Here is a 24,340-nt window from a genome sequence, read left to right as displayed (position 1 = left end):
AGAGGAAAGATCAAGCTTCACACCTTGACATCACACTACCAATCTCTGTTCACAAAAGAATCCCTTCACAGGAAGAGAGAGATTCATTTAAAAAACATCATCCCTAGTGCTGCCCCCCCTATTTATAGTCTCAGAAAAGACTTTCTACAAAAAGATGTTCTCAGATAAAATTTTCACAGAAAGACTCTCAGTAAAATAAAATTTGTTCCCAACTCCCTAATCTTAACTAAAGATCTAAATAAATCCAACATGAATAATTAACTAAATAAAAGAAATAAATCTAAACATCCTAAAGTCTATGATCAACGTGTCCTCGCAATCCAACAGTCTAAACTCTTCAATAAGTAACCCATATGCATCTTCTTAGTGTAGGGTCTTCAAAGACGCACGATCATGCATGTGGGGTCTTCAATGTGGCCTACCTAGGCCCATGTAGTGGTCACCATGCCAAAGTGCAATTGGAGCTGATCTCCTCCTCCTCTGGTATTACTTTGAAAGGCGTTTGGATGTCCTCATCACCTATTTTAGTTCGTCTAATAGAAAGGAAGTTCGACAATTAAGCAAATGACAAGACACACTCCAAGAAGGCAGAGGGAAATATTGAGACTAGAAAGTTGAATTAATTATGAGAATGGCAACAAGGTAAGTGGGCTAGTCAAGGGCAGAAGGCGAGGTCTATTTCCCAATGAATGTTCTCAAATGGAATGTTAGGGGGTTGGGGCGTAGGGGTAATTGTCTCTAGATTAAGGCATTGTGCAAGAAGACAAAAACTCAGATAATCACCCTTAAAGAAACCAAATTGTCCTCTTTCGACAAAAGGGTTTGGACTCAGCTTGGTGTCTGAAGTCGAAGGAGTTTGTTTGTCTAGATGTGGTGGCATCATCGACGAGGATTTTGGTGGCCTGGAACTCAAGCATTTGGAGGAAGGATGACAGATGGTGCAGTGAGTTCTTTGTTTCGATGGTTCTGGTCAAAATTTCTTCTGGGTTCAAATGGCTTTTCACGACAGTTTATGACTCCTGCAAAGCTGAACAGAGGTTCAGATTTTTGGAGCTGAGGGCCATTCCAGCGAGGTGAGCGATTCCTCCATGCATTGATGAGAAACCCCTTTTGGAGGACTGCAAATTTGGTTGAGGAAGCCTGCAATATCATTGTTCCACATCAGATCTCTTTTGCTCACGTCCTTAGAGAAGCGAATGGTGAAGTGACATCTTGGCCAAGCAGGAAGCAGCCGTGATATTCTCATAGAAGATTTGAGATGAGTTTTTTTTTTTTTTTTTTTTTTTTAAATTTTAAATTTTTAAATTTTTAAAATTTAAAATTTTTATTTTTTATAACCTTTGTACTGTTTTGTAGTTTTTGTTGGTCCTCAATTCCTCATCCTGTTGTTTTTCATGGTTTTAGGGATCTAGTTTTGTGTATTCTTCGACAATGGGTCTGTTGCCTTTGTGGGTTGTTGCTTCATAACTCTTTGTGGTGTTCTCATTCTCTGTGTTGTATCATTTTTCTTTGCAATTAAATTTCATATTATCCATAATAAAAGAGAGAAAAAAAGGAGCCAAAATTGTCCTCCTTTAGAACCATTAAGGTGTAGTGTTTGAGTAAGGCATTATTAATTGTTTTACATAGATTTAGTTTTTCTTTGTATAGAAGCCTATAAAAAGGCGTCTTTGGACGTGTGAATGCTTATGGTTGACATGTTTTAGAGAAAAAGAAGTTTTTTTTTTATTTTTATTAAGAGCTTTGTGCTTGTGTGTGGTGTATTTTACTTGGTAAATCTTAACATGTGTTGCTAAGCATTTCTCCTTCCCCTTTTATTCTTTTCCACAATACTATCTTTCTTAACCTTTGATCCACTTCGCCTAGGTGAATCTTAACATGTAATTGCTGAGCATTTTTAGGGCCATGGGAGCTTCATTCACAGCCCTCATACCAAAGGTTGATGGTGCTGCTGACCTCAAGGATTTTCACCCTATTAGTCTCTTAGGTGCTCCTTATAATTTATTGGCAAAAATCTTAGCTTCCAGACTTAGACTAGTGTTATCTAATGTTATTTCAGAAGTGCAAGGAGCATTCCTGGCTAATAGGCAGATCTTGGACTGTGCTCTGTTAGCCCACGAATGTATTGATTCCTGTCATAGAGAAGGTTTGGGGGTTTTAAGTATGTAAACTAGATATTGAGAAAGCTTTGGACCATGTTGATTGGGGATATTTAGATTACTTATTGGACAGATTTGGCTTCGGCTAGAAATGGCAAATGTGGATTAGTTCTTGCCTATCCTGATCTACCTTTTCGATTCTAGTTAATGGATCCCCCAAAGGTTTCTTTGGTTCCACTAGGGGGCTTAGGCAAGTAGATCCTCTAGCCCCAATTCTTTTTGTGATTGCTTCTGATGGCTTGAGCCGTATGCTTAGGAAAGGGGAATTGGTTGGGTTATTCATTGGTTTCAAAGACTTCGCTTCAAGCCCGTATGTCACTCACATTCAATTTGTAGATGACATGCTTCTTTTCTGTGAAGCTTCTGTTTCCGCAGTAGTTAATTTGAGAAAAGTGATTTGTTATTTTAAAGCTATATCAGGCCTAAATATTATTCTTTTCAAAAGCGAATTGCTGGGTTTTAACATTTTTGGTTCTTTTCTCTCCAGTTTAGCATATGCCTTTGGTTGTGAGGCTGGTTCTTTTTCCTCTTCTTATTTGGGGCTTCCTCTTTGCAGTGGCAAGCTGACCAACCATCTTCGGGATGTCATAATTAAAAGAATTGGGCAAAAGCTGTTGCCCTGGAAAAGTTGTTATCTGTCCTTGGGAGGGCGGTTAACCCTTATCAAAGTGGCATTGTCTAATTGTCCCTCCTAATTTTCATCTTTATTTCGCTGCCCTAAATCTATTCTTGATAACATAGATAAACTTAGTAGAGATTTCCTTTGGAATGACAACTCTGAAGATAAAAAATTCCATCTCCTGAGCTGGTCTGAAGTCCATAGGCCTTATACGGAAGGAGGAGCCGATATTAGGGTCTTGGCCAATGCAAATAAGGCCCCTCTTGGGAAGTGGCTTTGGCGTTTTGAAATGAGGTAGGAAATTGGTGAAGAGACATTGTTGCCTGTAAATATGGTTTAGAGGAGGGAGGTTGGTTCTCTAAACTTTCCTCCTTAAATAGAGCTTCCTTGGTTTGGATGGCCATAGCCAGTTCTTGGTCTCTTTTCCGAGAATGCATCTCTTTCTCTCTCGACAATGGTACTAGGATCAGATTCTTGTTGGATCGGTGGATTTCTGATAGACCTCTAGTTTTTGTCTTCCACTCTTTAGGTAGAGTGTATTCCAACACATCTATATCAATAGCTAATTGCTTCTCTAATATTGGTTCAGGAATCTGGTGTACTTCGTGTAGGAGAGCTCTCTTGGAGAATGAAGTTAATGAACTCTTGGAGCTCATAAAGCTCTTGTAAGGAATTCAGGCCGACTCAGAGTTGGGGGACTCTCTCTCTTGGACACTTTCATCTTCTGGCTCCTCCAAATCCTCTTGGAATCTCATTTGGGATCGAAGTTCCTCTTTATCTTCGGACTTCCTTTCTTCTGGTTGTTTGGAGCTTCCCCAAAGGTGTCGGCTTTCGTCTAGCTCCTTGCTAGAGGAATTACTCTTACTGTGGACAATCTTCAGCATCTCGGAATGATCCTTCCCAATGTTTGCCTCCTTCGCCTTGGGTGCAGAAACTATACTTCATCTATTCTTGCATTGTCCTTTTGCGGTTGAAGTTAGGTCTTCCATTTTGACTAGGTTTCACTCCCCTTGGATGATTACCTGGGACGATTACCGATTTGCTATTCGCTTGGCAAGGAGGCGGCATAGGAAGAGATTTTAAAGCTATTTGGCTCTTGGCATTGATGGCCACTCTTTGGGCCATTTGGAAGGAGAGAGATCATTGATGCTTTTAGAATGTCTCCTCTACTCCCTCAAAGATTTCAACTCATATTTGCAGACGTCTGAAGAATTGTTCTTCTAATCTTAATCTGGACGATAGATCACTCATTATGTCCCTCTTGGGTTAGCAAAGCATTCGCAACCTGTTTCCTCTGTTCCTGGGCTTTGGCTTTCGTCCCTCTTTGTTCAATTGGTTGTTGTGCAGGTTCTGGGTATATCTTTGTATAGTAGGTTGTGGAGGTGTTTCTTTGGGTCCTTTGAGTTGGATAGTTGTTTTCTAGGTTTTTGTTCTTATTGTTTGTTTTCGGTCTTTTGTTCTTATCTTTTTTTTTTTAAAAAATTTATTTATTTATTATTATTATTATTTTTTTGGGTTGCTTTGGCTTCGTTTTATATAATATATTCAATCTTAAAAAATAAATAAATAAAAGTAAATGCTAAGCATTTGTCCTTCCCCATTTGTTATTCTCACGATGCTTTCTTTCTTAATCATTGATCTACTTTGCCTCTCAGGCTCTGCTAGGATTTCATCCTCTTTAAACTACTCATTGAACTAGTTTGACCTTCTTTGGTCTTTGGAATGAAGTGACTATTGGTGTCAATATGCTTGGAGTTACGTGAAAGACTCGATTAGCTATGAGAAAGATGCACTTCTTTGATCATGAAACATATCAACCCACACTGAGATTTAGAACTCCAGTCTATTGGGGACTTAACTATCAATATAATTTCACTAGGGTGTGTTTGGATCAGAGGAATCCTTGGTGTGGGATTGGAATCTCAATCATTATGTAATGATTATTTCCCAAGGCATTATGTAGATGCGGATTCCATTTTCAGGGGTCTTGTTTGGATAACAAGTGGAAATTTCGTATTCCTCTCACAATGGTCACCTGGTATCCAATGTTTTAAATATCGTTATCGCGTAATTTATCACACCCGTGGGATACATATACATATCGGTTATCGCATGGGATATATCGGTTGTATCGCGTTATGTATCGCTGTTGTTGGGAACATGGGAACATTTGGAAATTGGTCGAATTTTTCAACGAAACTTCAAGGATTGTTGAAAAAGACATTAATACACACTTAGAAATCAAAACATTAAAAAAAGTGCACATAAATAGGGGTTTCCTTTGTATGGGGTCCTAATATATGTGTTGTCCAACTAACTTAATGCAAATATATTCGAAGTCTTTCATATAATTTATAAACGTAAGAAGATATGTATGGAAACACAAGAAATACATTCAAACACAAGAAGACATGTTTGATTTTGTGTTTGGATACAAAGATTACAACTGATTTGAGAGAAATTGGGAAATTTCAATTTTTCCCAATTTTCTACAACTTAGCCCATCTCCGCCGAATCTCGAAATCAAAGCTTCAAATCCATAATTTTTCATAGAAAACATAAAGAATCATAGATTTGTAACCATTTGACATTGGTTTAATGTGATTTACAACCACGGTGTCTTAAAGGTCGTTACGTAAAGGAAACGGTGGCAATCGTTACACGTCGTGGGGTCGTAAAGGTTTTAATGGCCATTACTGAAAAAATGACCCGTAAAGGCCGTTACAATCCACGTAACGACCCATTATGCCACCCGTAAAGGTTGTAACAGCCCGTAACAGTCATTACTGGGCCGATACAGGTTTTTTCGGATTTTTTTTGTTTTAAATTAAAGAAAAAGGAAAAAAAGAGAGGCCGTAACGGCTGTTACATCCCCCATCGTAAAGGTAATGGTGGTGGCCGTTATAGCCACATTACCATTACGGAATACCTTGTTAAAAAAAAATTGGATAAAAAATCCACATTACCATTATGGAATACCTTGTTAAAAAAAAAATTGGATCAAAAATCGGAAATGCTCACTGGATCGAATAGGTGGGATATATCAGCACTACCTATGCATTTCATATCGCACAGGTGGGATTAAGATATATCGCGGGATATATCGGTCGATATTGTCGATATTTAAAACACTGCTTGTATCTTGTGCTCAAGAATCCAACTATAAAAAATGCTAATAGTTACTTGGAGGAACTATTATTTTGTACGCTATACAAAAAGCTCAAAAAGACACATCCATGGAAAATCTTTCCATTTCCTTGTATGCCCATGGTTCTCCTCATATCCAAACATGCCCTAGTTATGAGTTCAAGGAAACAGAAATGTAAAAACAAAAATCATCTAATGATGATTTTTGTGAGAACTATAAAAACATGGATTCCAATTAAGAGTTCTTGTTTGGCTAGCAAGTGGAAATCTCATATTCCTCTCACAATACTCGCCTAGTTCTTATGCTAAGCATTCAAATTATGGAAAAAGTGTAATGATTGCTGTATGGTATCCACCTTTTCTCTACCATCCAAACAACACAAATTGTCATATCATGGGAAAACCCTTTTCTTTATCCATTGTTTGTAATGGAATCCATGGTTTCCAAGTTGCTATTATGGCTATGCAACCTTACACAACATATTTTATTCTATTTATTTTGTTGAAGATTTTTGAGATACATATGCTTACGAAGTGTGCATCTTCCTATATTCTGCTTTAAAACTATGTGGCAAATTTAAATTCTTTTCTGCTCTTCTATGCAACTGTTTTTCCCTTTCATTATAATTTGCGATTCTGTATCATGTTTCTGTAAAGGAGATGGCAGGGATGGCACGAAGTGTTTGTGCTGTTTGGTAGTTGAATGTTCAGCATTTTTCTGATTGATTGGTGTGTCATAATCTGTTGTATCATATTCCTCTTTTCTACCATTGGGCATATCTAATATAGTAAAACCTGAAGGCTCTCTTGTATGGGGCACACTCCAGTGGTCCTGGTGCCACCATAAGCTATGGTGGTACTGGGTAGATGTCGGGCCATGTGATGCAGGCATGAAATCAAACCAGTCCAGCAGATGCTGCAGCATTTGTTACCCCTAGAGCCCACATTTCAGGCTGATCCGTGAATAAGGTAGGCCACACCACAGGAACAAGTAGGTAGTGAACGTCCACCCTTGATTCGAATGGAGGCCGAACATGTTGTTTATATGGAATTCAGGCCGTTCAGACCCTTCATCTGGTCTGGATGAAGGATTATGACGAAACAGGTTTTGCAAATCAATTAGGCCCCTGTGTAAATCAAGGGTGGGCATCCCTTCTCACATTTTCCCCTTTGTTGCGGCCAACCTGAGTGTTGGATCGGGCTGATTTTTGACATATAAGGGTAATATGAAGGGACATATCTGATATACGGTTTGGATTTCCTGCATATATCATGTGGGTCCCATATCTGCCTGGTACCACTGGAGAGCACCTTATCTTATATTGGATGAATAAGTTTTCTTTTCTTCTTCTTCTTCTTTTTTAACTAGATTAAAAACAAATCTGAAATGGGCAGGGGGGTGGTGCAGTACATGTGAAAGTTGGCTGTGGAATCTTGGAATTTATTATACTTTTATGCTTTGGAGATGATGTAGCTGCATTTAGAAAACATTTATAATCTACAAACTACTGGAACTAACAACTTGTGGCTGCAGGTGGATGAACATGTTTTATTAATAGACGATCTTAAAGGTGCTCTACTTAGACGGGGTCCTGATCACCTGGGGAGCAAGAGGGTTTTACTGAAATTAAAGAGTTCAAAATTTATGGATAAAGATGATAATGTATCTGCCTTGAATGTGGAATCGGTTGAGTGTACTGTTCCCATTAATTGCGACCCACTGTCCCATTGTTTATCAGATGAACTTCGAATTGAAGGCCCATTATTGGACTCTTTGGTTGACAATGAGGAGGATACTGGAGAGGGGATTTCGTGTTTATGCTTTCCCATGAAAGAGAAAGATGGCATCACTCACGCATCTGAAGTGGTTTGTACACAAGATGTAGGTGCCGTATTGACTAAATCTGTGGCAGAACTTCATTTCCTTGGTGCCATGCTACAACTTCGGGGAACAAGTCCCGTTCTTCAGCCACTGGTGGATACTTCCGGAAATCTCCTTGTTTATAATGGTACATGATTTATATAAGAATTTGTATGTTTGTGGAATCTATATAATATAATTTTCTGATTCATATAGGAATACATATGTTTGTGCAATCCACATAACATGAGGTTTTCTACTCCATGCATGTATAGCCCTGCCTCATGCACGTCTCCACTTGTGACAGTGGCACACACACATGAGAGTCATGCTGTCCAGTAGGTGGTGCCCTAGCCAAAGAATTAGACCAGTCTGCTCATCAGGTAGACCACTATGTTGGAAACAAATGGATGGTAAAGAAAAAGTTTGCCAGCGGTCCACAATATGTACATCTCTGCCCCACTTGATTAGTGGACTAGCCCCTTTCTTTGGCAAGGGCATCAGTACACCGCGGCCCACCTAATGGATGGCATGGACGTGTAACATGTACCATGTTGGCATATGTGGAGGCTCATAGGTGGGTTGTGCTAAATGGCCGTGTGGGATTATCAAACCTTATATAACATTTGTGTGCTAGACATGGTTTATTTTATGGTCATACTTGATATCATTTTGCCTGCGATGCATCATCCTCGGATCTGTTGATGATTCATAGCTCGTTTACATTGCATTTAAATTCATGGGGAACAGTTTACTGTCATTGTGCTTAACTACGAACCGAAACAATTCTAAATGAAAATGAGTGATTCAGTTGTATAGGCTACTCATTTCTGATTACTATGTTCTCCACAGTCTTTGTCATCTTACTTGTCTTAGACACACACACACACAAACACAAACACATACACACACACACACACACCAACCATACCATACCATAACCTCGACCACCAAGTGTCTCACTCCATGTTAGGCTTAGGACTCAAAAACCAGCCTCATCTGTGATTGAGGTGGACCACACAATTAGAAATAGTGTATAGGTCAAAGCTCAACCTTCAAATTGTTTCCCTTGGTGTGGCCCACCTAAATCACCAATGAGCTTGATTTTTGGGCCCCAACACTGTTTTGGTGTGACATCCAATAGTTGGAGTGGATTGAATATAATAATCATGCAGTGCCCTGTAAAATTCAAGGGTGGACGTCACTCTCCCAACTGTTTCCATTGTTATGGCCCACTTGAATCACAGGTCAGCGTGATTTTTTTATTTTTTATTTTTTATTTTGGATCTATGAGATCACACATCTAATAGTCGGTATGGATCTCACATACACATCACAGTGGACCCCATGACCCAGTCAAAAATTAAGGTTTGTGCGTCGGTCTCCCAATAGGTTCCCAAGGAACAAATATTATTTATTACTCAACTAGTTCTTTCGTCCAACATGTTGGACTACAAGCCATGTACACTTATATGATAACATCTAAAGTATTACGTGCATGTGACATCCAGCCCTTCCAGCAAGTTGGCACCACCATGAGGATCGCCTAGTGCAATGTTCAGTCCTATTTACACATCAACTGGGCGACACCATATAAGACAATGTCCAGACATTGGTAAATAGTGAAACACAAGTGTGGTCCACTCATTGAGTTTTTCAAAGGGTGATGATCATGATTGGGTCAACCTATTACATAGGTTGGATGTTGCTTATATGTGAAAGGCTGGAAGTTATCTCTAGTTGGACTTTAACCTATACTCCAACCAGTTGGACCTTACACCTTCTCATTTTTTCTAGGGTGAGTTTGTTGGATACCCTCCTTTGATTTTTTAACGGGGTCCACCTTGATGTGTATGTGAGATCCATACCAACTATTAGATGTGTAATCTCACTTTAGGCCTAGATCCAAAAAATCAGGTTGACCTGTGATTCAAGTGGGCCACAACAGTGGAAATGGTTGGGAGAGTGATGTCCACCCTTGATTTTGACAGGGCACACCATGATTATTATATTCAATCCACTCTAACTATTGGATGTCACACTAAAACATGGTGTTAGGGCCCCATAATCAGGCTCATTTGTGATTCAGGTGGGCTGCACCAAGAGAAACAGTTTGAGGGCGAGCTTTGACCTGTACACTATTTTTAATTGTGTGGTCCACCTCAATAATATATGAGGCTGATTTTTGGGTCCTGGGCCTAACATGGAGTAATGCACATGGTGGTCGAGGTGGATTGCACATAAATATCATGGCGAGGTCCACCCAAGCTGGGGACTTGAGAGTGCATTTATCAACCGTAGTAATTGACGTCAGTTTCTATGCTGGTTGGACCTGAGGTATGATCCAACCAGGTGGACTTGAGAGTGCCTCTCTCTCTCTCTCTCTCTATATATATATATATATATATATATATATGTTTATATGTATATAATTGTTGCTGAACCTTATTTCTATCGTCAATTTCATTTCTCATCTAAAGGGTGTCTTATAAAGGTGAAATATTCGGGGGAATCAATGTTGGAAGTGATAGCAACGATGGTGAAACTCTAATGCATGAGTTAGAAGGTTGCTGTCACTGTGATTGTCATAGGCATGGAAAATCATTTTGTTGCATTGAAAAAGGACAAACTTCTGTTCCCATGCTGCTTTCAACGATTAAAGGGCCATGGGCTTTGATCTACTGGCAGGTATCTCCGTTTGGGTAAGTTTCTTTTTGAACTATCAAATGATGTTATACATGCAAGATACTTGGAGTTCTCCCTTAATCCTCTTTCTCCAATATTTCTTAATTTTCTTTTCAGGCTAGGTCAAAAATAATATGGTTTGGTCGTGATGCATTTGGAAGACGAAGCCTCCTTGTTCACTGGCCAACTTTGGATGACCCGCAATTTCTGCTATCTTCTGTATCACCACCTTCGTCTGTTGAGAACTCTGGTACATATTTCAGATTGAACCTTTCATCTATTTCTAATTTCGAGTCCTATTTATTTGTGATGGAAAACAGCTAAATACTTGCATTATGTATAGAAGCAATCATGTTGTTTATTAGTGTCTCTGTACATGATTCGTCGGTAAACATTCTGAGCTAATAGATGGCAAAGAAACAGTTCTATTAACTGTTTTACTACAATCATTCAGCTTTTTTAAGAAAAAGGGTTTAGAAATGCATTTTTTGGATTTTGGTTTCCAATTGAATTCTTCTTTCACGACTTCACATTAGGTTTTGTTTCTGAAATAATCTCTAGGCCTCTTATCCATGTAAGCACAAATTCTATTTGCCTGATTGAAATTGTGTGGCCCAAACACTTAAAACTTCAGCCATTGACAACTTTGAAATTCGTGCAGATTTTGAAGTTGCAGATGAAATTGGTGCTCTTGATTACTGGGAGGAGCTTCCTTGCGGGATATACAGCATATGTTTTGATGCTTCAATAGCCAATTCTCACCGTATATTGGTTGGTCAAGTCAGGAAGCATGAATGGACTGATCCCCTTCTAAAGGACCTGATCAAATGGGAAAGAATTTCTGTTGAACCCAAGCCTGAGGAATTTTATTTGCAATGCCTTCCAGTTCTAAAACCGCAACATGTCTTGTGTTCAGCAAATGCAGATGGAATGCCTTCAAATCTATGTGCTCCTGGAGACCATGTTACAAATCATAAAGGACTGCATGAAGACATTCATGATACGTTAGCTAATTGTGTAATTCAATCAGAATCAATCTTCAATGATAAAGGTGCAGTTCCTAGTTTACAAAGTTCTCAAACCTTAGAGATCAAGCCAGCATAACAGAAATGTTCAAGACATAGTTTATGGTTTAATGCAGGGGCTATTCAATATTCGGTTTCACTACCAGCACACAAGGTTCTAATTGCCTTGAGAGAATCCACGATGCGGCGCACTACCCTGACCAAAATCTGTCAGGTCTACACTTTTGTTTGTGCTTTCTCATTTATCAGAAGCTGCATCATCTTTGTTATCATACTCCAGTACAACACTTTGTTTATTTTGGCAGAAGTAATGTGAAGACATTATTCGTTCTCCATGCATACACTACTTCAAATTTCAATAGTTTTCCCTAAAGGAGATTTAAGCTCCCTGGGGCAGATGTTCAGTTGATTGTTTCATTGGCATGCAAACCCTACTTATATATGTTTATTGAAAATGTAAAATTGAAAAAATTCTGCGAAATTGATAGTTTTCTAGGTGCATGATATTATCATAAATGTAACAGAGTGCATTGAGAGGAACAGAAATTAATGATTAGATCAAGGAAGAAGCTTGGCAATGAAATTCCTGTCTCAATAGTTGTGAAGTGCATTACTCATGACATTTGAAAGTTTAAAGGCCTATTTGTTTTCCAAAGAAACACTTCCTGGCTAAGTAAGGATTTTTAAGAATGATGGGCAGTACAAGGTACGACCATCCCAATGATCATAGCTCTAGTATAATCAATATGGATGGTTCATTTTCATAGACATTATTTGGTGAGTTATGATCATCCAATCAAGTTGTATTATGAAAGGATTGGGCAATCATAGGTGGGCATCACATGATGGATAGCCCAGATCAAATGATTGGACCACCTGTAAAATAATCACTATGGATGTCCATTTACCTAGCCATTGATTTGATGGTTAGAATCATCCCATCAAAGTGTTTCTGAGAGATGGGGGCCATAGAAGGTGGGATTCATGACGAAGGGTGCAGACCAGTATTGAATATTTTCCAATATGATCAAGCAAGAAAGACCTTTTTTGTCACTGACCAATGGTTATGATTGTCCAACCAGAGTGATCATTGAGAGACTTGGTAAGTTAAAGGCAGGGCTTGACATGATGGAGATGGTGTGACGGATTGAGGGGATGCGCTGAATGCCTCCCTATTAATTAGCACAGGAGGTAATGATCTGGACTCTGAGTGGCTTGCTCATGTGTGGGATCCTCATTCAACTACATGAACCATGAATTGAAGGATGTCTTAGATGCATCCCCATTCATGTGTTCATCTTGTTGATTGAGTGGACTCCAAATGGGATTGGAAACAGTGTACGAAGGTAGACTGCTGATGAGAGTACGGTTCAAAGGATGTACAATGCCTGATGGCTGCATTTCAATGAAGAAGGAATCAACTACCAGAGGGAAAGGCCCTTAGTTCTTTTGCTGGTTTTGACTCTCTATGGTTTGCAAACAATATGGTCCATCTGTTCCGAGGATTTGGAAAAAGTCATGGACACTGTCATCGCTAAATATATTGATTCAGCATACTTTACAGGTTTGCATTTGTTGGGTAGTTGTATCTCAACAAAGTGGAGAAGATGCTGCTATGAAAGTTCTATCTGAAAGGGGATGGGGGTTGGTGCCCTCACAGTTTGCCTAAAACAGAAGATACAAAAGAATGAGATTGCTGAATCATGTGGGTGCCTGAAAATGGTCACAGGAAAGTTTGACTGAAATTGATAACATGGAACAGAAGAAAAATGAAATGGAAGACGAGGCCCTACAAAGAAGCTTGTGGAGGGGAGACTGGTAAATCTAGAGATAAAAACAAGAGTTGCAGTGAGCTATTAGCCTTAGTTAGAAACTACCTGATGAAGGCATGCTTGGTGAGGAAGGTGGATTTCAGTAAAGTGCAGCTGGAAGGTCTTAGGAAATGGGCATCTAAATGCTGAAAGATGATTATTCTGGTGGAGGTTAAGAAACTGGACCTGTGATCAATACTCTTCATATTGCCATCAGAGGGAGAAGCAGAAAGAGTACTAAAGGAATGGTGGGAGAAACCGGATGAGCTGGTGAGAAGCTTATTATAATGGAGTGAGAATATGGACTTGTTGGGGAGAGCTGCCTGTTTCCAAATTTGGAGAGTACCTCTACATGCATGGGATGTGGAGACGTTCTCAGCTTTGGGGGTCATGCATAGGATCTATCTTGGAGGTCAACCCAAGATACATTGAGAACTAGAAAGTGGAAGGACGTGGATGCTCTTTGACGGAGTAGCAAATGCAGAGATGGTGGGCCTGCCATGGAGGGAAAGCCGTGTGCTGTGGAGAGTAGAGAAGATGGTGAAGGTTTTGGTCGTGAATTGTCTCCATGCAACCATCAAAAGCTGGAAATGGCTACGTTGCTGGAATTCATGGCAAATATTGGAAGGATTTTGTAGTCTGCTGTATAGGAGAGGCAGTGAAGAACCAGGGTGACATGGAAGAGAGAGCATGTGCTTGTGGGTGATTAGTGTCCTAGTATGGGCGATATTACTGATATTAATGCCGATATTACCCACATCATTGGGTTAGCAATACATAAACACCGGGCAAAATTACCTATATCGGCAATATATATATATATAAAGATAACTGAAATTTTATTAAAGGCAATGGCTCACATTATCCAAGAAAACCCAAATTACACTCCTTCAGCTTAGGGTCACAAGAGGCCCATTCAATGAGCAAGTTCCTCGCCCTAAGGGAAATGTTCATACACGGCTTGCTCACATTGGAGAAGCACCGCACATTCCTTTCTTCCCAAACTGCCCACCAAATAGCAAAGAGTGCCATTATCTAAGGGCTTGATCTTCCTTACATGTTAACATGGATTGAAATGCTATTTTTAATACATGTTAACATGGATTGAAATAGAAATCCATGCATCAGCATGGTTTTGTGGTGAAAAAATCAACTTGTCTAGTTAAAAAATGAAGGAAATTAGGGAAATCCTTATTTCCTCCATTTTACCCTGAAATGAGATATAAATTACAATACTTATAACTAATTCCTTGTTTCCACTCCTATAGTTATTAAAATTGCGTTCGATATGCTTTAGTTTGACTAACTTTAAAACCTTTAAATTTTAAAGCATCACCCGATAGTTTTAGCTTTGCGCTTACTCTCTCCCTCATCTCATCAATCAAAACTGTCATCTTCAAACAATAAAAACCACGGGACCTACTCTTTTAAATACTTTGTTAACTTGTCCATAACCAATTGAAAAAGATACGAATCCAATGCTGACCCCTAGTGCAAACCTACAGTAATTGGACACTCACTTGTATCTTAGGTAGTGATCCTCACATTTGTGACCACTTCCTCATACATATCCCTAATCATATCAGTTTATCTTGTTGAAAGTCATTGCTTTTCCAACACCCACTACATTAACTCTCTAGGGACCGTATGAAATGCTTTCTTTAAGTCAATAAAAACCATATGGAGATCCTATATTTTTCTCTAGTTATTTACTGATAAAAAAGATATATTAGTTATTATTATTATTATTATTATTTTAATGTCAAGATCAGCTTGTTTGGAACTGAATATTTGGGCAAACTTGCATGTAAGAAGCAAAGAGAAATTTGTTCCCTGTTGGAATAGTTTCTGATGTCTATTTTATCAAATTGTATGAAAATCAATATGCAGGCAAACTTGCATGAAACAAGAGAAGGGAAACTTGTTCCTGTGGCAGTTCTTTTTTCTGGTGGATTGGATTCGATGATACTTGCAGCGTTGTTGGATCAGTGCCTAAATTCCACTTGTAAGTTGACGAACTAATGAGTATTGTACTGTTGTTCCATGAGAAGGTTTATTCATCTTTTCTCTTTCTAGAATGTGTTTGATGTTTTCATGGACATTTCACTTCTTACAGAGCATTATTTGTCATTACAAATCAGTATTGTAATTTAGAATACAGCTGTTTGACCAGCTATGCTATATGGAGCTGTGTTGGACAATTAGGAGGCAACAAGAGTTGGTGCTCTTAAGTCATCTCGTCATCTTCCGTTGTGGGATGATGATAGGAGTCTGGACAATATGATGTTTTTTCTCCTGCTTGTAGCTTTCTCTTTTGAAATAAATTTTAGTTATCATGAAAAAAGGAGTTGTTCTTACCAAGCTTTCTTCAACATCTTTACTGGTGCACTTAAATTTAACAAGAAGGAAAAACAAAGGTAGAGGATAAGTGTTATAGCGAGATGTGAAGATGGATATGTGGATAGACTAGGAACTAGGAAGGACAAAATCAATAATGAGGATACCTTAAGCAGCCTGAGAATGGCCCCAACAGGAGATAAAATGAAGATCAGACAATTGAGATTGTTTGGCCACGTGCTAAAAAGTCCAAAGATGGACTTGATAAGGATAGAAACTTGATTAGGATTGAGGGAGCTGAAAGGATTAAGACGGGAAAGCCTCGTCTCGAGCTGGTGAGAAGAGATATGAAGGCTTGTTTACTTGCTGACGATTGGGCTTTGGGATTAGTTTGCCAAATAAGTTTCATAATGCAAACTTGTAAAAGTTGGGTTCAAAGTATCCGCCAAGACATAGCATATTGGCTGATAAGTAGGTCAATGCTACAACGATGACAATGATGATGTTGTTGTACTAATGTTTCTAAAAAACGATAAGTATCGGCTGTATCATGACCGTATCTTCTGTTGGAATATTTGGTTGAATTAAATAGACTATTAAAATCGAGAGCCCCCCCCCCAAAAAAAAAAAAAAGTTTTTGAGAAAAAGGACTTATTGAATTGAGTCGAAGCGTGACTGAGTCACTCAACTTGAAATTGAATTTGCTCCCCTTGAACAGCGTCCCAAGTGCAACAGGTTTCCAGAGCAATCGACCTCCAGGATACAATGACTATGACCCGGTCCCAGCGGTGCACTCACTGTACACGGGCTCGAACCACTTGCAGTTTAATCCGAAAGTGCTGAGTTGACTCAGCGATGAACTCAGTAAAATTATTAAACCAGAATAGTAGAGAGAGTTTTATAAAAGAGAAGGATTTTCGTATTTTTGAAATTGGAACGGAAGTCCTTATATAGACTCCGAAGTGGTGCATAAGCACCTTTTACAAAGGGTTAGGTACATTGGGTTTAAACCCAACAGATGCGACCAACCGGAACGGACACACCTCTTTAGTTTAAAATGAAATGGCGCAAGTGTGAGTACACTCTCGCAAATAAAGTCCCGCTAGTACCCATACACACACACACACCCACGCGAGTACACTCACACCGCACCCACGCCCACGCCCAGCCCGTCACGCACGTGCACGCGCACATGCACACAGACATGGACTCGGACTCGAACTCGGCTCGGCTTGGCACGGCTCGGCGCGCGCGTGCGTGTGGTTAATTGCATAGATTAGAGCTATTGGCATAGCCCCCCTCACAGGACCAAATTCACATGCGCCCTGAATGGGGCTCAAGCCCAAGGCAAAAAGCCTATCTTATAAACAAGAGAATTTTCTTTGTCAAATCCAATGTGGGACAAAACCCACACATCAAAAACACCAAAATTTAAATGTGGAAGGAAGCCACTAAAAATTTGAAAAATCAAAATTTAATATTATTTTAAAACAAAATACAACATCCTCTCCCTCCTTTTATGCAACTTGGGTGTGAACTGACAGGCCGAAGAAAATGATCTAATGCGAGGGCATTTTCACATTGGGCTTGTGTGGGGTGGCTTGTGGGATGCAGGGGCACACTTGGGGTGGGTGGCCCGCAAAACCCATGGATTTGGGGCCCACGAGGAGGGTTCGGCCGAGGATCTAACCTATGGATTTGGGGCTTGTGCTATGAGATAAATGGATTAATTCGCCATGTTTTATCAGTTTGAGCTTTTAGAGCAGGTGGTTAATTGTCCTTCATCAAATTGGTATTAGATTGGGAGGTCTCGTATTCGAGACTCCTCACTGAGGGTGATTAATGTAGGGACATTTTCATATTGGGCTCAAGTGGGGTGGCCTGTGGGATGCAGGGGTACACTCGGGGTGGGTGGCCTGTGGAACCCATGGATTTGGGGCCTATGTGAGGCGGAACCCATGGATTTGGGGGGCCCACGAGGGGGCAGAACCTATAGATTTGAGGCCCGGGTTATGAGATAAAGGGGTTAATTCACCTTACTCTATCAGTTCGAGATTTTAGAGCAATTGGTTAATTGTCCTGCATCATGAGCCCTATAGGCTGATATGATAATGAATGCCAATAGATAGCATATTGGCTAATAAGCAGGTGAAGGCAACGATGACGACAATGAGGATGTTTTTGTACCAATGTTTCTAAAAAACGATGAGTATCGGCTGTATCATGACTATATCCTCTCCCTTCGTCTCCTGTTATGCAACTTGGGTGTGAAACAACGAAAATGGACCATATAGGCTGATATGATAATGAATGCCCACTATTGATTTTTGTCTTCTCGTTTTTCCACTTTTTTCTTTATTTCAACCCTAGCGGAAGCTTAGAACTCATTTTAGACTAGATCTAGGTTTGTTTTGAGGATCAAAACACAAGCTTTGAGTGGTAATCGATGAATCAAAGCGGAATGGACCATTTTGTAGTAAATCAGGATAAGGGGGTAAATGATCCTTTTTTCCCCTCTTCATCTTTTCATCTTCCTTTTGTGGTATTTCAATGTAATGCATCATGAATGATCTACCAAATCATGCTTGATTTGTGTTTAAATAGAAATTAATCGGCTGACTTTCAGCAGGTCAGGCTGACCATTAACATTCTTATCAAGGCATAGTTTGATACACCATTGAGTTACGAGTTAAAACATAATAAAAGGGATAAATGCTAGTGTTTTGCATTTTTCCCATTTTTTGATAAATTTTCAAATTTGTTTTGCCCAAATATACCGACACAGCCATGTATTTTCTAATACAAGTCCGATATGGTCTGATACAACTTGCATCATATTGCTTTTGGGCCAGCCGATACATCCCTGGACACCGATATTTAAAACCTTGGTTGTAGTGTATCATCTAATGCACACCATGGTGTGCCGAAATGGCCGTTACGGGACCATAACGGCCGTTATGGAAAAAAATGACCTGTAACGGTCTGTTGTAGGGCTGATACATGTTTTCTTCAGAAAAAGGCCGCAATGGCCATTACGGGGGCCGTAACGGCTGTTATGGCCTGTAACATAAAGGTAACGGAAGTGGCCATTGTGGCCGTTATGGGAAAAAAAGGCCGCAATGGTCCCGTTACTGTTATGGGACCATAATGGGTGTTATCGAAAAAATGACCTGTAACGGTCTGTTATAGGGCTGATGCAGGTTTTCTTCAGAAAAAAAGGCTGCAATGGCCATTACAGGGGTTGTAACGGCTGTTATGGCCTGTGTAATAACGGTAACTATGGTGGCTGTAAAAGCCAGCGTTACTATTACAAAATACCTTGATACATACGTGCCAATATCAATGGTGGTATCAATATCATGTTTTCATGAGGTCACGCCTAAAATTCACTCTGAATCAGCCCATTTGGCCGATAGGTATTGGTTGTTATGGACTAAGATGAGCTGATACACAATGGTCAATATTCGTCAGAATATTGTTTCCTCTTTTATTTGTTGGTTTTGGCTTCTTTTTTTCTCCTCTTGACAAAACGGTAGAAGGGTTCTCTTCCTTTATGGAGTTGTGAACTTCTAGTTTATGTTATATGCATTTGCACAATGTTTTTAATTTTTCATTAATTGATGTACAAACTACTAGAAAATGTTTAGGCCATTGAAAAGTTGAAACTAAACATTCAATATTGGAGAAGCAGACACCAAAGCACATGGATGGATTTATAGAAGTACACTGAATACAAAAGATATCAAATAGTTATTTTACATTACTTCTTATTTATTTAATATTTCCCTTGTTTTTTAATGTAAAAATTCACATTGATATGGCTGATATTCAGTGACCTGTATTACTGGATGATTTAGGCATGAATATCGATATATAGAAGCTTGGTTATGATGATGATGATGATCGTTGTTTTAAATATAGATGATTTTGGCCAACATATTGGCCAATTTATGATTTTCCCATAGGTGCAAATTATATATGACTGCAGTACATATGTTAAAATGTATCAACGCTAACATCGATTATTGCTGATATTTTCTGATATATCACAATATTGATAATATTATATGTTTTCACATCTCTAGTAACAAGATTCCATTGTTTTGATTGAAACTTAATATTTTGCCCGTTCCAATAGAAATATCGTAAATCAATGTAATTTCGACAAAAATCCAAAAAGAAAGACTTTTTTTTTTTTGCCCAGATTTTTTGGGCACTTTCTTTTTAGCTGTGTTTTAACAACTCCACTTGAGTTGTTTCGTATTAAAACGTGGATTTAGTGGGGAAATCATGGTCAGAGAAGAATTTCACGTCAGAACCCCAAAGGTGAGAAAATGCGTTCTTTTTAATTCTTTATTTTCAAGACATTAGCCAAGAAATTTCTTGAAATCTATATACATTCATAATTTTGATGCTTTGAAATGGGTCTCAAGCAAGAAATTTGGATTTCCAAGGTGAAAAATGGAAGAAATTGGGGACATGAATTTCTTTGGTTTTATCCTCTAAAAATGTTATACAAGGGTTGAAAAATATATGTTTGTGAGCATTGGCCGGTCTATAGATTTGCCAAAGTTTTTCATTTTTTTTTTGGAAAAAGAAGTTTTCTTTAAATATTTAAAAATACATTTTTATATAGAAAGTATTATAATAGAGACAAGGCTCTGAAGGGGGAAGGGAAAAGCCCAAAAGGATGTGGGTGGAGGTAGTAAGAAAAGACACAAGGACTAATGGTTTAACTATGGATATGGTCTGTGATAGAGTGGAATGGTGAAACAAAATTTGTGTAGCTAACCCCCTTTAGTTAGGATAAGGCTTAGATGATGAATAGAGACAAGGGTATGGCTGTATTCATGAGTTAGCCTATAGATAGGAACACGGTATGGCTATGCATAACGTATCTAGGAGATGGATATGGGCATGGAGGTATCCAACCATGACTAGAGTTCACGCCATGTGGAGTGACTTTAACAATTATGATAATTGCTCAATATCCATTGATGGGCACACTCTGGTGCACATTGTTGAGGATGACTGGATGAGTACTAAGAATATGTTCAAGGGTACATGGTCTGGTACAATCGGCTCTTGAGTTGGGCATAATATTGTAGTTATGTGGCGTAACAACATTATGACCACCCTAGTAGGCATATAGACGATGACTTCGAGCCACCTTGGGAAAGAGGTTGAATTTTTCAATGAAACTTCAAGGGATGTTAAACAACACATGCTTACACGGCGGAATCAAAATATTGCAAAAAAAAAAACTATGCATGATAAGTTTTTCACTTTATATGGGCCTAACCATGTGTTGTTGAAAAAATCAGCATAAAATAAATATATAAAATTTGTAGCCAATCAATAGATCAGCCAACACTCAACAATACATACAATTTCCACAGTAATTAATCGTGAATAACACATTTCCCAATCTAAAAATGAAAAAAAAGAAGGATTTAACCAATTTCCCATTTCTCACTAAAATGATAATTGTTTCACCACCAATCCATGTTAATGCATGAGAATCATGCATAGACATAGATTTTCACTGCAATCCATGCTAACATTTGAAATTTGAAAAAAAAAAATGAAGTTTCTGTGGACTTCTTGTCGCCTTTTAAGTTATGGCCCGTCTTCTTTTCGAGTCGAAATTTATCTCCAAATCAAAACTTTGATTCAATAAAAACCAAGAATGATTGAAATCACCGAAGGAACAAAATTCTTTTTTAAAAAAATCCAAAAAATGGAGTTTTTTTTTTGGAAAATTTCCTAAATTTCTATCAATTTTGACCTATTTATGGATGTTTCCCTAGTATCAGGGATATTATTGCTGGTATTGGGGATATCACGATGGCATCATTAATAAAAGGGAACTTTTATAAGGGATTCTTATTAAAATTTTGCTGATATTGATAATGTCGCAAAATATTGCCGATATTATCGAAAATATTGGTGATATACCCTTAACCTAGTGATACCAATAATTTTGCCAATATTATTGATAATATATTTGGAACACTTATTATATGGGATTTGAATTATATGATTTTTTTTTTATATATATTTGCATCATTTGCGGCCGACAGCAATTAATTGGGAATAATGCCTGGATGATGATGATTTATGCTGACAACATTGTTTTGTCACCCAAATAATGAAAAACTATTATGTATAGTCTTTTTTGTAATGCTTTGAGTTCTAGGTGATCGAACCTAAGGGTTGACAGCCCCTAGTGCATGTTTGCGATGTAGTTTCAATTTGGTGAGACCGAGATTGAATCCTCAAGGGCTTATATTTGTGCGTTCTCAAAACACTTTATAACTAGAACTAAACCTAGGATTAACTATGAAATTAAATTAGAAGAAGTAATGATATAAGTTGGAGTAATGTAGAGAAAATCAATAAAATACAACACTGGAGCGCCAAGGATCCACTTCTAGCCATTCTTAATGCCTAATTCACTTGATTCAATCAGATAACCGGAATCGAAGTCCTATCCTATCTAGCCGGATAATAGAGTAGTTAATTCATAATTCACAAACCAAAATAGATCTGAACTTCATTTGATTCAGTTCCCACGTATAGCACCAAATTACTGATCGTAGGGAATTCAAAGTATCTATCGTGCCTGTAATCTACGATAGATCAATGAATTTTACAGACCAATCCCTTGCAAAAGAGATAAGCAAACAATCTTAGCCTTCCTAAGCACCCAAAGCGCCCGGAGTCGACAATGGGTCAAGGTAAACTAAAACTAAAGCTTTATTCAAACCAAAATCAATGAATTGTTCATCATTCAAAGCAAATAACTTGAATCAAAGTAAGCTAGAACATTAAAAATAATTACAAGCTTCATCTCTTAGCCTTAACTAAGAGATTTAGCCAACAATTGTCATAGTTGAACTAAACTCAAACGTAAATATGAAAAAGAATTTAGAACCGAAATATTAGAGAGGAAGAACGGCTCCGTAGAAACTCTGCAACCTCTTGCTCTCTCCCCCAAACCCTAATTTGTATCTAGATGGGCATAAATCATCCTTTTAAATAGGAAAATCTCATACCGACTTTGCATCGACTTGAATTTTCGCACCTTTGTTACGCTTCGGTCGCATCGACTATAGCCTTCGGTTGCACTGAATTTGTCTCTTGGCTGTAGCTGAATTTCCTCAAAATTCTTATGTACTCTGTCTCCCTTAGGTCGCAACGTACCATCCTTCTGTGGGACCAAACAACACTTCGGACACACCTATGTGTTGAGCCGAATTTATTCTGACAATCACTGTTTCTTGTTAGACTATTTTGGGCACTTTCGGTTAGATCAAACCAACATCAGGTGGGACCGAACAACTTCTTATTTCTATTATTGGACTTTATGATTTTTTAGACCTTTTCTCCATCTTTAGCGCTTGGTTTTCTTGGATCTTTGGCACTTAAATTCTTCATTATTGTCCTCTATAGATCCAAACCTCTACTTGGTCATTCTTCGAGCTTTAAATCTTTGCTTTAATCGCCCTTTTCATCTTAGCTCTCCAAATCACCTCGCATAGCAAAACACCCATAATTAGATCAATTAAGCATACTTATGCTTATAAAACCAATGCACAATTGGGGGGAAATATGCAATATTTAACACTCAACACTAGGTGTGTAATCATGTCTTTTGACATCTCCAAAAGCTTCACTTGAAAAAATACCACCATTTTCTAGAAATTTCCCCGAAGTTTGTCAAAATGTGAAATTTCACACGATATCTATGATATTTTCCTATATATTCCGCAATATTTCCAAATTTTTAAGGTGAGATATCATGTGCAGTAACCAGTGTTTGAAATATTGGTATTGCACCATGTATCGCACCCCTGGGATATAGATATTTATCGGTTATCGCATGGGATATATCGTTTGTATCGCATAATTTATCGCACTTTTTGGGAAACATGGGGAAACATTCGGAAAATGGTTGAATTTTTTAATGAAACTTTGGGGTTTGTTAAAAAAGCCCTTAATACACACTTTTAAATCATAATAATATCTCAAAAAAAAGATACACATAATAAATTTCCTTTATTTAGGGTCCTAAGCTATGCGATGTTTAACTGAACTAATGCAACTATAATTTTGAATGCATGATATTTATAAATATATCAAAGTCATATATGAAAACACAACTAATTCATTGAAAAGTAAAATAAGTAAAAATTGAGAAATATACATATCAATGATTGAGACTGGTTGTGGCCTAGACCCATATAGAGTTGCGTGGTGGCTCGTAATCATCGTCTGCATCTCGATGGGGCTGAGAATAGCACTGCTGCTCCACAAATCGACAATATTGTGCCCAGGTCATAGTAGAGTGGTAGTAGTTAAGATACTCCCTGACATAACGCTGGTACTCATCATCTTTGAACTGAATCAATACGCCCATCCGTGGGTACTACGTAATTGTCATAGTCTGTAAGTGATATGGATCTGGGAAGGGCACATATGAAGCTCCCTGGTATCCATATAGTTGGCCATATCCATATTGTTGCTTATATCCCTGCCCATACAGAAGTGAACTCCTGACCATGTTTAAAAAATGATGTGCCGTAACCGCTGGAGTCACTCGCCGCATATCCACTAGGTCCATATCCATGCCCATACTGTGGCACAGAACTTGAGCTACTCTCCTGTGTTTGTGATCCAGATTCATGTTGTGG

The 24,340-nt window shown here is 38.5% G+C and overlaps 1 protein-coding gene across 7 annotated transcripts in view; it reads left to right on the top strand.

Moving 5' to 3' along the window:
* The window catches only part of LOC131229870 (asparagine synthetase domain-containing protein C4F6.11c), an 89,666-nt gene that overhangs the window by 16,865 nt on the left and 48,461 nt on the right, over positions 1–24,340 (top strand). For all 7 annotated transcript variants that reach the window (XR_009163634.1, XR_009163633.1, XR_009163635.1 and 4 more), the window contains exons 2-7: positions 7,460–7,934; positions 10,281–10,474; positions 10,589–10,721; positions 11,133–11,522; positions 11,613–11,710; positions 15,198–15,312. Coding sequence is in view for 4 of the 7 variants with exons in the window: in XM_058225914.1 (XP_058081897.1) it covers positions 7,460–7,934; positions 10,281–10,474; positions 10,589–10,721; positions 11,133–11,522; positions 11,613–11,710; positions 15,198–15,312 (1,405 nt within the window). In the remaining 3 variants the exon portion in view is untranslated. The remainder of the gene's footprint in view (positions 1–7,459; positions 7,935–10,280; positions 10,475–10,588; positions 10,722–11,132; positions 11,523–11,612; positions 11,711–15,197; positions 15,313–24,340) is intronic.

This window comes from Magnolia sinica, chromosome 16 (assembly GCF_029962835.1).
Source record: "Magnolia sinica isolate HGM2019 chromosome 16, MsV1, whole genome shotgun sequence".
Lineage (NCBI taxonomy): Eukaryota > Viridiplantae > Streptophyta > Magnoliopsida > Magnoliales > Magnoliaceae > Magnolia > Magnolia sinica.
This window is presented reverse-complemented; position numbering and strand designations above follow the sequence as displayed.